General features: G+C 37.9%; 1 protein-coding gene across 4 annotated transcripts in view; it reads right to left on the bottom strand.

Moving 5' to 3' along the window:
• Positions 1-3,670: 3,670 nt before the first annotated feature.
• Positions 3,671-14,474, bottom strand: part of P4HA1 (prolyl 4-hydroxylase subunit alpha 1) — a 68,008-nt gene continuing 57,204 nt past the window's right edge. For 2 of the 4 annotated variants that reach the window (XM_017528021.2, XM_037738288.1), the window contains exon 9: positions 3,671-3,787. In XM_017528021.2, the coding sequence (XP_017383510.1) occupies positions 3,767-3,787 (21 nt within the window). In that variant the 3' untranslated portion in view covers positions 3,671-3,766. The remainder of the gene's footprint in view (positions 3,788-14,474) is intronic. The other 2 variants (XR_005200143.1, XR_005200145.1) reach the window with 1 other exon arrangement.

Genomic DNA, 14,474 nt, shown 5'->3' with positions numbered 1-14,474 from the left:
AACCTGTTAGAATAATGTTTATCTTTTGGGTCTCCTCACATAATCAGTCACATTTTACTATATTAGTAACTGACTCAAACTACTCAAAATTTGGTTCTCAGCCTTTATAAGATTGACTATTTAAAACAATCTTAAAATTTAGCCTTATTCCATTCTGAAAAACAAAAATGCCAGGCATGGTGGCTCACACCTGTAATCCCGGCACTTTGGGAGGCTGAGGTGGGTGGATCACCTGAGGTCACGAGTTTGAGACCAGCCTGGCCAACATGGTGAAACCCCATGTCTACTAAAAATATAAAAATTACCTGGGCATGGTGACGTGCGCCTGTAATCCCAACTGCTTGGCAGGCTGAGGCAGGAGAATCACTTGAACCCAGGAGGCGGAGGTTGCAGTGAGCCAAAATCGAACCATTGCACTCCAGCCTGGGCAACAAGGGTGAAACTCCATCTAAAAAAAAAAAAAAAAAAAAAAAAAAAAAAAAAGTTAATTTACTGTAGTCAAGTAGGCTTTATTCGTGAGATGCTAGGTTGGTTCAATAAATGTAATTCACCACATAAATAGAATTTAAAAACATATGATCATCTCCATAGATGGAGAAAAGGCTTTCAAAAAAATTTAACATCCTGGCCAGGCACAGTGGCTCACACCTGTAATCCCAGCACTTTGGGAGGTCAAGACAGGTGGATCACCTAAGGTCAGGAGTTCAATCCCAGCCTGGCCAACATGGTGAAACCCTGTCTCTATTAAAAATACAAAAATTAGCTGGACATAGTGGCGGGGGCCTGTAATCCCAGTTACACAGGAGGCTAAGGCAAGAGAATTGCTTTAACCTGGGAGGCAGAGGTTGCAGTAAGCCAAGATCACGCCACTGCACTCCAACCTGGGCAACAGAGTAAGACTTCATCTCAAAATAAATTTTTTTAAAAAGAAATAAAAGATATTAGCAAGGATGAAGAGCATGCTCATACACTGCTGGTGGAAATGTAAATTAGTACAATCACTATGGAGAACAGTATAGAAGTTCCTTAAAAAACTAAAAATAGATCTACTATATGATCCAGCAATCCCAATGCCAAGAATATATCTGAAAGAAAGGAAATTAGCATGATAAAAAGATATCCACATTCTCATGTTTACTGCAGGACTATTCACAATAGCCAACATATGGAATCAACCTAAGTGTCCATCAACAGATGAATGGATAAAGAAAATGTGGCGCTTATAGATAATGAAACACTATTCAGCCATAAGAAGAATGGAATCTTGTCACTTGTGGAAACATGGATGAAACTGGAGTTCATTATATTAAGCAAAATAAGCCCAGCACAGAAAGACAAATATCACATGTTCTCATTCACATGTGGGAGATAAAAATATTGATCTCATGGAGGCAGAGGATGATGGTTACCAGAGCTGGGAAGGGTGGGTGGGATGGGGAAAAGCGGGGAGAATAAAGAAAGGTTGGTTAATGGGTATAAAAGTACAGTTGGATAGAAGAAATAAGTTCTAGTGTTCAATAGCACAGTCAGGTGACCACAGTTTATTTTTATTTTTTGGGGGACAGCGTTTCACTCTAGCTGCCCAAGCTGGAGTGCAATGAATGGCTCGATCTTGGCTCACTACAACCTCCGCCTCCTGGGTTCAAGCGATTCTCCTACCTCAGCCTCCTGAGTAGCTGGGACTACAGGCATGTGCCACCATGCCCAGCTAATTTTTTGTATTTTTTAGTGGAGATGGGGTTTAACCATGTTGGCCAGGGTGGTCTCGATCTCCTGACCTTATCATCTGCCCAACTCAGCCTCCCAAAGTGCTGGGATTACAGGCGTGAGCCACCGCACCCGGCCAATTTATTATTGTATATTTAAAAATAGCTAGAAAAGATTTGAAATGCTCCTAAAAAAAAACTGTTTAAAGTGACAGGTATCTTAATTACCCCGACTTCATCATTACAGATTTACACATGTATCAAAATATCACAAGTACACAATATGTACAATTTTTATTAATAAAAAAAGATCATGTGTTCTGACAAAGATGGAGTAGGATGGCATCAAACCATATCACTGTAAAACACACACAAAAAAATAAAGTTGTAAAACTTAATTAGAAAAAGGGAACTAGCTGCTTTAAGAATACATTTTGGTCTTCTAATAAACTGACTATTATTTAAAGTTGAAAAGAGGCCGGGCACAGTGGCTCATGCCTATAATCCCAACATGTCGGGAGGCCAAGGCAGGCAGATCACTTGAGGCCAGGAGTTTGAGACCAGCCTGGCCAACATGGTGAAACCCCATCTCTACTGAAAATACAAAAATTAGCTAGGTGTGGTGGCATGTGCCTATAGTCCCAGCTACTCAGGAGGCTGAGGCGTAAGAATCACTTGAGCCCAGGGGACAGAGGTCACAGTGATCCAAGATCGCACCACTGCACTCCAGTGTGACTGTCTCGGAAAAAAAAAAAAAAAAAAAGTTGAAAAGAAGCAAAAATATCACCTTTCTAATGAACTTATGAGCTGCATACTGACTGCATCTGTCTTAGAATTTTGCAACCAGGCCAGGTGCAGTGGAGCATGCCTGTAAGCCAGCACTTTGGGAGGCCGAGGCAGGTGGATCACTTGAGGTCAGGAGTTCAAGACCAGCCTGATCAATATGGTAAAACCCTGTCTCTACTAAAAATACAAAATTAGCTGAATGTGGTGGTACATTCCTATAATCCCATCTACTAGGGAGGCTGAGGCAGTAGAATTGCTTGAATCGGGAGACAGAGGTTGTAGGGAGCTGAGATCACGCTACTGCATTCCAGCCTGAGCCACAGACCGACTCTGTCTCAAAAAATATAAATAAATAAATATTGCAACCAGAAACGCTATAATAAAGGCATTGATAATAAAGGCATTGGGTTTTTTTTTAGTGCACATTTTGATTATTTCAAAAAATCTAATACAGAAAAGGGAACTCAAATATTTTAAAAAGTATTTTTCTACAGGACAATACTAAATAATAGTAAATAATGTCTGACAAAGGGAAAGACTAAGCTATTTCTTTTCTCTGGTTTATAGGCCTATGCTTAATTTTTTACTATTGAAACCAAATAAGATTATTATACACTGATTTTATGTTTATTCCCTATAACTAACATTCCTGTATGTACCAGTTTACTACACACATTTTGAGTCAAGTTGTGATTATGATAGAGTGAAGAATTACTATTTCAGGACAGCTGCTTTTGATGACAAATGATTTGTAGACATAAGAGAAGTGATTAAAAAAGTCAGTCCTATGATTCAATATTAAAATAAAGGAAAACTAGTTGCTTTAAAAGAAAGAAAAAGAGAAATTATTTTTTAAAACCCATGCTGGCCACTTGACAGGTAAACTGAAGCCTGGGGATAGGAAAAAAAAAAAATTACAGTGTACTAAGTATTAGTGATATATATTTTTCATTTCCCTAGACATCTATATTTAACAGTAAGAGTTTTCATGTTTTGACAATTTACAAGTCACAGAACAATCATAATTTTCCCCATTAATTATCAAAACCACTTTGCATGGTTGCAGCTTACAGGGTCACTTTTTATGGTCCCAAACTATTATGCAAATTGAGGACTGCCTGTTCATTGTCAGGAAATCTCCTCTGAAGCATCTCTTGAAGTGTAAAAATGACTTAAGGATAATGTGATTACCTACCTGTAATTCCTCTGCTGTGGAAACATCTAGTCCTGTTAGATCTTGTATTCTCATATTAATTCGAGACACCACAGGGTTTTCATAGCCAGAGAGCCAGGCACTAAAAATAAGAAGAAAATATTAGTTTTACTGATAATGTTTCATTACATGGAGACTAATAGCTGTTATTATGAAAGCCACAATATTTAAAATATAGGACAATAAACCTTTACTGAAGGCATTTAGTTCATTTTCTTGTTTAGTATCATCTTTATTAATGGATACTATAATTTTTTTTTAAATGACATGTTCTGTTAGAGGTTAGAAAGAAAAAACTAACCTCATTTATTATAATGCTTCTATGAAAACAGTTGGATTAATGTAAGGAGGCTATATTGAAGGCCACTAACATTGAGAACTTAAAAAAAAAAATCCTTAAAAAACCATAGCAAACAAAACAACTGTTCCTCCCAGGTAAGGTATAGGAACTGACTAGGGGGAAGTCATGGGGTCTTTAGCCTGATCTACATAATGCTAATATTTTATAAGAAAAAAGTTCTGCTTAAATTAAGTTTTGAAAAGGTACCCAAACATGCTTACTGAAGGATGGACAATAACAAGTGTTGGTAAGGATGTGAAGAAACTGGAGCCCTCATACATTGCCGATAGGAACGTAAAAGGTGCAGTCACTTTGGAAAACAGTTTGGTAGTTGCTCAAAATGCTAAACAGAGTTACCAAATGACCCAGCAATTTACTTCTAAGTATATGTCCAAGATAAAATTTTATGTCCATACAAAAACTTGTACAGAAATGTTATGGCAGCATTACATATGATAGCCAAAAAGTAGAAACAACCCAAATATCCATCAATTTATCAATGGATACCTAAAATATGGAATTATGTACAAACTGGAATATTATTGTGTCACAAAAAGGAATACAGTACTGACAGGCACAGTGGCTCATTTCTGTAATCCCAGCACTATGGGAAGCCAAGGTGGAAAGGTCACTTGAGGCCAGGAGTTTGAGACAAGCCTGGGCAACACAGTGAGACCCCAACTCTACAAAAAATTTTAAAAATTAGTTGGGCATGGTGGTATGCACCTGTAGTTTCAGCTACTCTGGCAGCTGAGGCAAGAGAACCACTTGAGCATAGGAGTTCAAGGCTGCAGTGAGTTATGATCACACCAGTGCACTCCAACCTTGGCAACAGAGCAAGACCCTTCTCTACAAACACGCTACAACACGGATGAAACATCATATTAAGTCAAAGAAGCCAGATACAAAAAAAAAAGAAAAACAAACAAAAAGAAGCCAGATACAAAAGGTTACGTGTTATATAATACCACTTCTGTGAAATATACAGAATAGGTAAATGAATAGAGAACAGAAAGTAGATTAGTGGATGCCAGGGGATGGGGCTGCGGGGAATGGTTAATGACTCCTAATGGGTACAGGATTTTTTTTGAGTGACAAAAATGTTGTGGAATTAGACATTGGTTATAGTTGCACAAGGCTAAAGACCACTGAAATGCATACTTTAAAACCATGTATTTTATGATACGGAAACTATATCTCAATTTTAAATGGCACCCCCAAATTCAGCTACATCCCTTTTTTACATGTGCTTTTACCCAATCAGTCCTTTGCTTTCTTCACTTCTCTCACTGAGCTTTGATTCCATAGTTTATCAAACAAACAATATTCTTTCTAAATGCCTAAATTCAACTGTCTGTCAAACACAGTCCTGGATGACTCTCTCTTTTCTCCAAGCTTATATCTGTGTCACCAAACCCTACTGGAGAAGTCATGAAATAGGGCAGATATGTTCCACTAAAAATTCATAAATACCAACTTCGAATGGGCCCTTCACTTTTACTTCCTCTTCCACTCTGAACCCTAACTCACTTCAGCCTCTCTCTTCACTCAGTAGATAATGTATCTCCTACTTCATAGAGGAAATAAACACCATTACAACTTTAAGAATTACTTCCCCAACTCTGTATATCCCTCCAGCCACCAACCTTTCTTCTCCCTTTTCAAGCTAACTTTGTCAGATTCCTCATTTCTGAACCCATTAGAGTCTAGCTTTAGTCACTTATCACTTCATCAAAATTGCTCTTGCTAATGTTATCCATAACCCTATTGTGCTTCTAAATCTAACGACATTTTCCAATTCTCATTGTATTTGTTCCTTTGATAACATTTGTGACAACACTCATCCTTTTGGAAACTCTCTCAAACACTCATGCTCCAGGCATTCCTCCAGTGTCTCAGGCTGCTTTGTCTTGGTCTCCTAATTTATAGCCTCCAACACTGCATTCTGCCTCCCTCTCAGGACTGCAGCAACATTTCCTCAAGAACACATTTCCTCTAGCCCTAAGGCTAGTGCATATGCCCTTCTCTCTGCCCAGAATATTCTTTTTCACTTTGCAAAATTAAGACTTTGGATATCACCTTGGTTACCACTTCTTTAGAGGAGGTTTCCTTTACCTCTCCCCCTGCCAGACAAAGTCAAAGCTTCCAGAGACACAGAGAGCAAGCAAGCATGGCAGAGAGAAAGAAAGTGTGTGTGTTTCTTTAATAAGAGGAAGAAGAAAGATGACATGGAGAAGAAAGAAGTTTTTACTAATCCCAACGTGAAACTAACATGACATCCTATTAGAATTAAACCAGGGCAGATACACAATATGGTGGATTCTTAATGTAAGATTTATCCTATATTACTAAAACTATTTGCTTGATGATCTCTTGCCAATTTTTTCTGGCTGTGTATTACAGAATTCCTCAGTGTAGCAAAAATGGGAAGAATCAAAGTGTTATTGTTGTAAAGAATATAGCTAATAAGTATATTAAGGACTTTTTCCTTCCAATTCTGCCCAAGTTCCTGGTAGAACTAATCTGGTATGTTAACATACCTGTCTTTTCTACCTGGTACAATTTGATGGATGTTTGAACATTGTAAGCAACCATCCAACTACTGACTTGATTTTTACAGATAATTGCAATGCTAAATTGGCAAGTATTCTAATAAAGCTTCAAACTAAACACATTATGAACAAACTGTTCCTATTTCATCCTGCAACCTATCACACACAGAGTACCTGTCTTCTGATATCTTCAATTTCCCTCCCTGCTACCAACACCTTTAAATATCTAATCTTTTTTCTCTTGTACTTTGGTGGAATCACTGTCCTTCCGCCTTACAGAGGCAGACTTTCTAAGCATGCTTTTGATTCTATCCTTTCTAACCCCACATGCCTTACTCTAGCAGTTACTGCTCCCTTTTATCTTTAATCTCCTCCTTGTCAATGCTTCCTTATTGAAGTCTCCAGCTACCAAGAAAAATAACTTCACTTTAGTCATTCTAGCAAATTACCACTCCGATCTTTCACTTTACTCCTTTAAAACTGCAAAAGCAAGAAAAGCTTGTTACATTCCATAAATGGTCATGGGACACCAGTTATTTACATGCAAAGAAAGAAGCTGGACCTCTACTTTACATTATATTAAAAATAATTACTCAATATGGATCAAAGACCTAAAGGTAAAAGCTAAAATAGGCTGGGCGTGGTGGCTCACACCTGTAGTCCCAGCACTTTTGGAGGCCAAAGTGGGTGGATCACAAGGTGAGGAGTTCGAGACTAGCCTAAGATGTTGAAATCCCGTCTCTACTAAAAATACAAAAATTAGTCAGGTATGGTGGCAGGTGCCTGTGGTCCCAGCTACTCGGGAGGCTGAGGCAGGAGAACTGCTTGATCCCAGGGGGCAGAGGTTGCAGTGAGCCAAGATCACGCCACTGCACTCCAGCTTGGGCGACAGTGAGACTCCATTTCAAAAATAAATAAATAAATAAAAGCTAAAATTATAAAAACTCTGGGAAGAAAACACAGGAGCAAATCTTTATGACATTGGACTAGGCAATGGTTTAGCTATGACATCAGAAGTACAGGCAACAAAAGGAATAAATAAACAGGACATTATCCAAATAAAAACCTTTTGTGCTTCAAAGAATACCATCAGGAAAGTTAAACAGACTGGGCACGGTGGCTCACATCTGTAATCCCAGCACTTTGGGAAGCCAAGGCAGGAAAATCACTTGAGTTCAAGACCAGTCTGGGCAACCTAGCAAGACCCTATCTTAAAAATTAGCCAGGCATGGTGGCATGTGCGTGTAGTCCTAGCTACTCATGAGGCTGAGACGGAAGTATCATTAAGCCCCGGAGTTCAAGGCTGCAGGGAGCTACAATCACACCACTGCACTCCAGCCTGGGCCCCAGAATGAGATCCTGTCTCTAAAAAAATAAAAATAAATTGTGGTAGGATATATGTAACAAAAAATTAGCCATTTAGACTATTTTTTATATTATGGTAAAATACACAAACAGAAATTTTACCATTAAGTGTTAAGTACATTTACAATATCTTGCAACCACCAACACTATCCATTTCCAGAACTTTTTCATGAAAACCAAACAGAAAACTGTACCCATTGAATAATAACTCCCAATCTCTCCCTCCCCACAATCCATGGTAAACCTTTATTCTACTTTCCGTCTGTATGGAATGGCCTATTCTAGGAATCTCCTATAATAAGAATCACATAATATTTGTCAATTCTAGCTTATTTCACTTAACATGATGTTTTCTTTTCTTTGTTTTTTTTTTCTTGGAGACAGGGTCTCACTCCAGTTGCCTGGGCTGGAGTGCAGCGGCGCAATCTTGGCTCACAGCCTCCCAAGTAGCTGGGACAACAGGCAGGCACTACCATAGTTTTTTGTATTTTTAGTAGAGATGGGGTTTCACCATGCTGCCTAGGCTTGTCTTGAACTCCTAGACTCAGGCGATCTGCCTGCCTTGGCCTCCCAAAGTGCTGGGATTACAAGTGTGAGCAATCACACCCAGCCAACATAATGTTTTCAAGGTTCATCCATGTTATAAGCAGGGTATCAGAATTTCATTTCCTTTTTTAAAGCTGAATAATATTCTGTTACCTGTATATACCACATGTTTATCCATTCAGTTGTTTGATGGACACTTGGGTTGCTTCTAGCTTTGGGCTATAGTGAACAAATGCTGTTATGAACACTGGTGTGCAAGTATCTGATTCCTTCCTTTAAATTTTTTTGGGTATGTACCTAGAAGTAGAATTGCTGGATCATATGGTAACCCTAAACTTTCTGAGGAGCTGCCAGCCTATATTCCACAGCAGCGACACCACCTTATGTTCCCATTTCTCACTGTCTTTTAAACTACTGCTTTTCCAAAAAAATATATAATACCTCCCATGACTTTGGGAAGCCAAGGTGGGAGGATTGCTTGAGGACAGGAGTTCAAAACCAGTCTGGGAAACATAGCAAGACCCTGTCTTTACACAAACATAAAAATAAAAAATGAGCAGGGTGTGGTGGCACATGCCTATAGTTTCAGCTACTTGGAGGCTGAGGCAGAAGGACTGCTTGAGCCCAGGAGTTCAAGGTTGCTATGCCCACTCCCCTACACACTCCAGCTTTGGCAACAGAATGAGACCTTGTCTCTTAAAAAAAAAAAAACAACAGAACAACAAGAAAAACCTTTAATTCCAGGAATGACCATGAAAGTCTACCAATTAAGTATTGGTTAAATAAGGTTATTCCTAATTTTTCTCTATTATAAACAATATTGTAACAAAAAGTGCGGTATCTTTATCTTTGCACACTTGTGGGAGTATCTCTGTAGGATAAATTACTAGATGTGGAATTGCTAAATGCCTTTTATAATTTGATAAATGATCTCAACTTTCCCTCCAAAACAGTTGCAAAGATTTACACCTACTCATTTCATAAAACCCTTGCCAGTATCAATCCTTTTATTCTTTGTCAATCTTAGCAAGGCAAAAATATTTTAATTTTAATTGTTTAAATTTTTAAATTTTTTTTTTTTTGTCTTTTTGTTTTTTTCCTTTTTGTGGAGAACGGGGTCTTGCTATATTGCCCAGGCAGGTCTCAAACTCCTGGGCTCAAGCTATCCTCCCACCTCTGCCTCCCTAAGAGCTGGGATTACAGGCATGAGCCACAGTGCCCGACACATTTTTTAAGTTTTAATTCGCACTTCTTGTTACATCATAAAATATCTCGGCCAGGTGCAGTGGCTCATGCCTGTAATCTCAGCACTTTGGGAGGCCAAGATGGGTGGATCACTTGAAGTCAGGAGATCGAGACCAGTCTGACCAACATGGTGAAACCCCATCTCTACTAAAAATACAAAATTAGCCGGGTGTGGTGGCGCACACCTGTAACTCCAGCTACTTGGGAGGCTGAGGCAGAAGAATCACTTGAACTGGGAGGCAGAGGCTGCAGTGAGCCAAGATCACGCCACTGCACTTCAGTCCAGTTTGGGCAACAAGAGCAAAACTCCTTCTCAAAAAAAAAAAAAAAAAAAACTAAATGAAGGGTTTGAGGCTTAGCAGTTAAAGCCAATGTTGACTGTAGGTTAAAAAAACAAAAACAAAAACCTGTCAACCTGTCATCTTAACTGTAGTTCTGTTGTAGTCACTACAGAGGAAAATGAATTGCACAGATGCATGGGAAGCTATTTCATTTAATTTGACTTTCATGGTAAAATCCTCTCCAAAATATAGTAACACTCCTAGTGTCACCAGGCTGTGAGTGCAGTGATAATATCTTGGCTCACTGCAACTTCTACCTCCTGAGCTCAAGCAATCCTCCCATCTCAGCCTCCCAAGTAACTGGAACTACCAGCATGCACCACCACACCCATCGAATTTTTCTATTTTTTTGTAGAGACAAGGTTTCACCATGTTTCCCAGGTTGGTCTTAAACTCCTGAGTTCAAGCAATCTATCTGCTTTGGCCTCCCAAAGTGCTGGGATTACAGGTGTGAGCCATCGCACCTGGCCTAAAATATATTAAGACTTTCCTTAGTTTAAGAACTATCTTCAAGTTACTCATCTGGGCCCCATCCTTAACAAACCATTACTGCTAATCTGTCTTCAGTGACATTATAGACATATCAAGTCATCTAAAAACTCAGCTCTGCATTTATACTGTAACATTACTAAAAATTCAATGGAGAACACACATACTGTAATATGTGTTAACCGTCTATTCTCCTATAACCTGGAAGTCTCATTCCTGTGTTAGATTAAATCATAAGAAATCCAGAGGTTTTCTTTCTAGTACTCAGTGCTTTAACTGAGTTGGGATTTTTTCTTTTAACAGTATAGCATTTATTAGGAAAAATCATTTGAAGATCATTTATCTTTTGTATAACTGTTATTAAAAATGTCAACTAATTATACAGTGGTTTTCCCCATAAAACACAACTTAATGCCGGGAGAAAAAAAGAACTATTTCTTCAAATAACTTTATATGTGACCTTTATCACTAAACATTAAATAGCCCAAAGTATCTTCCTTTTGGCCTTAATGACAGGACCTAAGAGCAAAGCTGTGCGTTCAATTAGAGTAACAGTTCTACACTTTTTTCCTTTCTATTGAGTTTCTGCTGTTTAAAAAAAAAAACTTTATGATTTTGTAAAATATCACTGGAATGAGCAAAGGAGCACCATTCTCACAGTGCAAGACTAGACTTCTAATAATGTAAGGAAGGAAGGCACAATGAAGTGGACAAGACCATTTTGGAAGTTTTGGCGATTGCTACAAAACCTCCAAAGAAAAATGTCAGTAATATAATATGAACATGATCACTACTTTCTTCTTCTAACCCAACACAGATATAAAAATTAATATTCTATAATTAGCTAATCTAAAACCGCTATATATATTTTTTTCTTTACAAAGGCAAAAGGTAATTCATACCCCAAAGTGCCAGTTACAGAGGGCAAAATTTCCAATAATTCTTGTCTAGGTGCTTGAGGGTTAACAAAGGTTAATAATCTAGACTGGGAATTTATCCAGTCCCTTTGCTTCTTGGTGGGAAAATTACACGATAACTATACATCCACCCATTTCAGTTATCTCAGTCTGAGATCTACTGTTCAACCCATTAGAGGGCAGTGCTGTTAAAAGTATGCCATTAAAAAAACTGAATCACTGAAAACTTTTTATATTTGTTTATAGGTTAAAATATTATTATACTTTAACACTAATTTGCTCCTTAGTAACAAGGGTAAACAAAATCTTAAGCATAACTATCATATATAGGATATATTTAAGGCCAGGCACGGTGGCTCATGCCTGTAATCCCAGCACTTTGGGAGGCCAAGGTGAGAGGATCACTTGAGCCCAGGAGTTCAAGATCAGCCTGACAGCAAAACAAAACTTCATCTCTATAAAAACACAAAAACTAGCTGGGTATGGTTGTGTACACCTGTAATCCCAGCTATTTGGGAGGTTAGGTGAGAGAACTGCTTGAGCCTGCGAGGTAGAGGCTGTAGTGAGCCATGATTGTGCCACTGCACTCCAGCCTGGGCAACAGAGTGAGACCCTGTCTCCAGAAATAAATAAATAAATAAAATAAACACACACACACACACAGACACACACACACACACACAGACACACACACGTTACATTTATGAGATCATAAATACCATATTGTAGGAAATCATTACTTCACAGTAAAAAAATGAAAACAACTTTCCCACCAGAATCAAAAAAGCTTTCCTACCACTCTAAACAGAGTATTATTTATTTGCATAGGTTATTTATTTATATTACTTTAACTAGACTTCATGAGTTCACTTAGCTGTCTTTTCAGAACACAAAACTGAATGTTTACATTTCAAAAACTTCAAATTCCATTTCTCTGATCTAGCCAAAATTATTAGCTTTTCCATTTACAAACTATAGTAAATTCTTAGGGTTTTTATTTGTTTTTTAATACCGGAAAAGACAGAGATGACTTGCCAAAAGTTGACAGATGGTCAGTAACACAAATAAAGCCTTTTTTGGCCAGATGTAATGCCTCATGCCTGCAACACCAACATTCTGGGAGGCTGACGTGGGAGGATCACTTGAGCCTAGGAGTTTGAGACCAGCCTAGGCAATATAGTGAAACCCTGTCTCTACAAAAAAAAATTAAAAATTATTCAAGCATGGTAGTGTACATCTGTATTCCTACCTACTCAGGAGGCTGAGGTGGGAAGTTCACTTCTGCCTAGGAGTTGGAGGCTGCAGTGAGCTATGATCATGCCACTGGACTTAGGCCTAGATAGATGATAGAGTGAGACCCTGCCTCTTAAAAAAAAAAAGCCTTTTTTATGTTTTTTAAACAGTAAAGGAGTTCCACATATATTTTGCCAAAGAAAATTCTATTTGCTGAAATGCTGGAACAAATTATTACGTCCACTAAAGGTGATATCATTGCTTAGACATTTCTCAAAATACAGATACTTGAAATTCCTTTCTAAATCTCAAAATGCAGATGTTCCCAGACTACAAAGGATTAAATTAACTGACATCAGAATACAAATTTTCTTCCATTTGGCAAATGAGATGCCTTAGTTCTCTCTATCTCTCTCTCTCTCTCTTTCTTCTTTTTTTGAGACAAGAGTTTTACTCTGTCACCCAGGCTGGAGTGCAATGGTGCAATCTGAACTCACTGCAATCTCTGTTTCCCAGGCTCAAGTGACCTTCCATCTAGGCCTCCTCAGTAGCTGGGACTACAGACGTGCACCACCAGTCTCAGTTAATTTTTTTCTTTTTAATTTTTTTGTAAATAGAGACAAGGTCTAGCTATACTGCTCAGGCTGGTCTCAAGCTCAAGTCATCCTCTCACCCCAGCCTCCCAAAATGCTGGTATTACAGGCATGAATCACCATGCCTGGCCTTCTAATGCTACTGGCTAAATACCTTCTGCTGTCATTTATAGTATGTAAGTATGGTTGTACCTTTCTCAAAAATCCAGTAAAACTGCTTTTAAAGAGGTACAAAACTAGAATATTTAAAAATTAAGTTTGAAATGTTTAGAAATAGTTTAAAAAAAAAAAAAAGGTTATAGATCACCTTACAATAGTAATTTATTTTGGCTTATTGGCAAAAATCCATTGACTGTAGGCTGGTTATTTCTTCAAAAGGTCCACTGTATACATAGAAAATTTCCAAGACACAGTCTTCCAAAACACTGATTTCATGAAATTTTGTTTTATATGCTTTATAGAAGCATGCAAATCTAGAGAATTTAGCTATTTAGATTAAAACCATGCAATCTGATAAAATCTATAACAGTTTAAGTTGTTTTCAAAAAAGAAGGGGTTCATTTTTGTAAATATGAATTAGGTTCTGTAATAGAATGGAAAATTAGCTTAACTTAAAAATTAGGTTAATTACAATGTTCAGAAGCACTGTAAATCATATCTCAAACATGTATGCAAATTAGTTTCTGCAAACCCTTATTATTAGTGTTCCTTAAGGATAATTACTCCTGTGATTAAAATGAAAATCATATTATAGCAAATTTAAATTTTCTTCATGTCTTCTAATGGGGTTCAGGACAATCAACCCCAAAACATGGCACCATAGCATTTGAGCCAAAGTAGAAGGTCTCTTTGACCTTCTCCCACTCTTTTCCCCTTAAGCAGGCCATAAAAGAAATTCTCTGACCTTCCTCTAAAGTAGTGTAAGACTTTCAATCCAGAAGTATATCCTCTACTTGGAGCAAAGAAATATCCTATTCTGAGACACAGAAATACCAAGAAGTACCTAAACAAAAAGGATTTGCTAAATTCCTCCCAGTTTATTACCATTAGATCAGATCCCCTTTGTTCAATCATATTTCTGCATGACTAACCACTCATCAAACCTAGCATAAAAATACCCATTTCTTTGGGTTCTCTTTTTTTCTTTT

This window comes from Cebus imitator, unplaced genomic scaffold (assembly GCF_001604975.1).
Source record: "Cebus imitator isolate Cc_AM_T3 unplaced genomic scaffold, Cebus_imitator-1.0 Scaffold52, whole genome shotgun sequence".
NCBI classification, from domain to species: domain Eukaryota; kingdom Metazoa; phylum Chordata; class Mammalia; order Primates; family Cebidae; genus Cebus; species Cebus imitator.
This window is presented reverse-complemented; position numbering and strand designations above follow the sequence as displayed.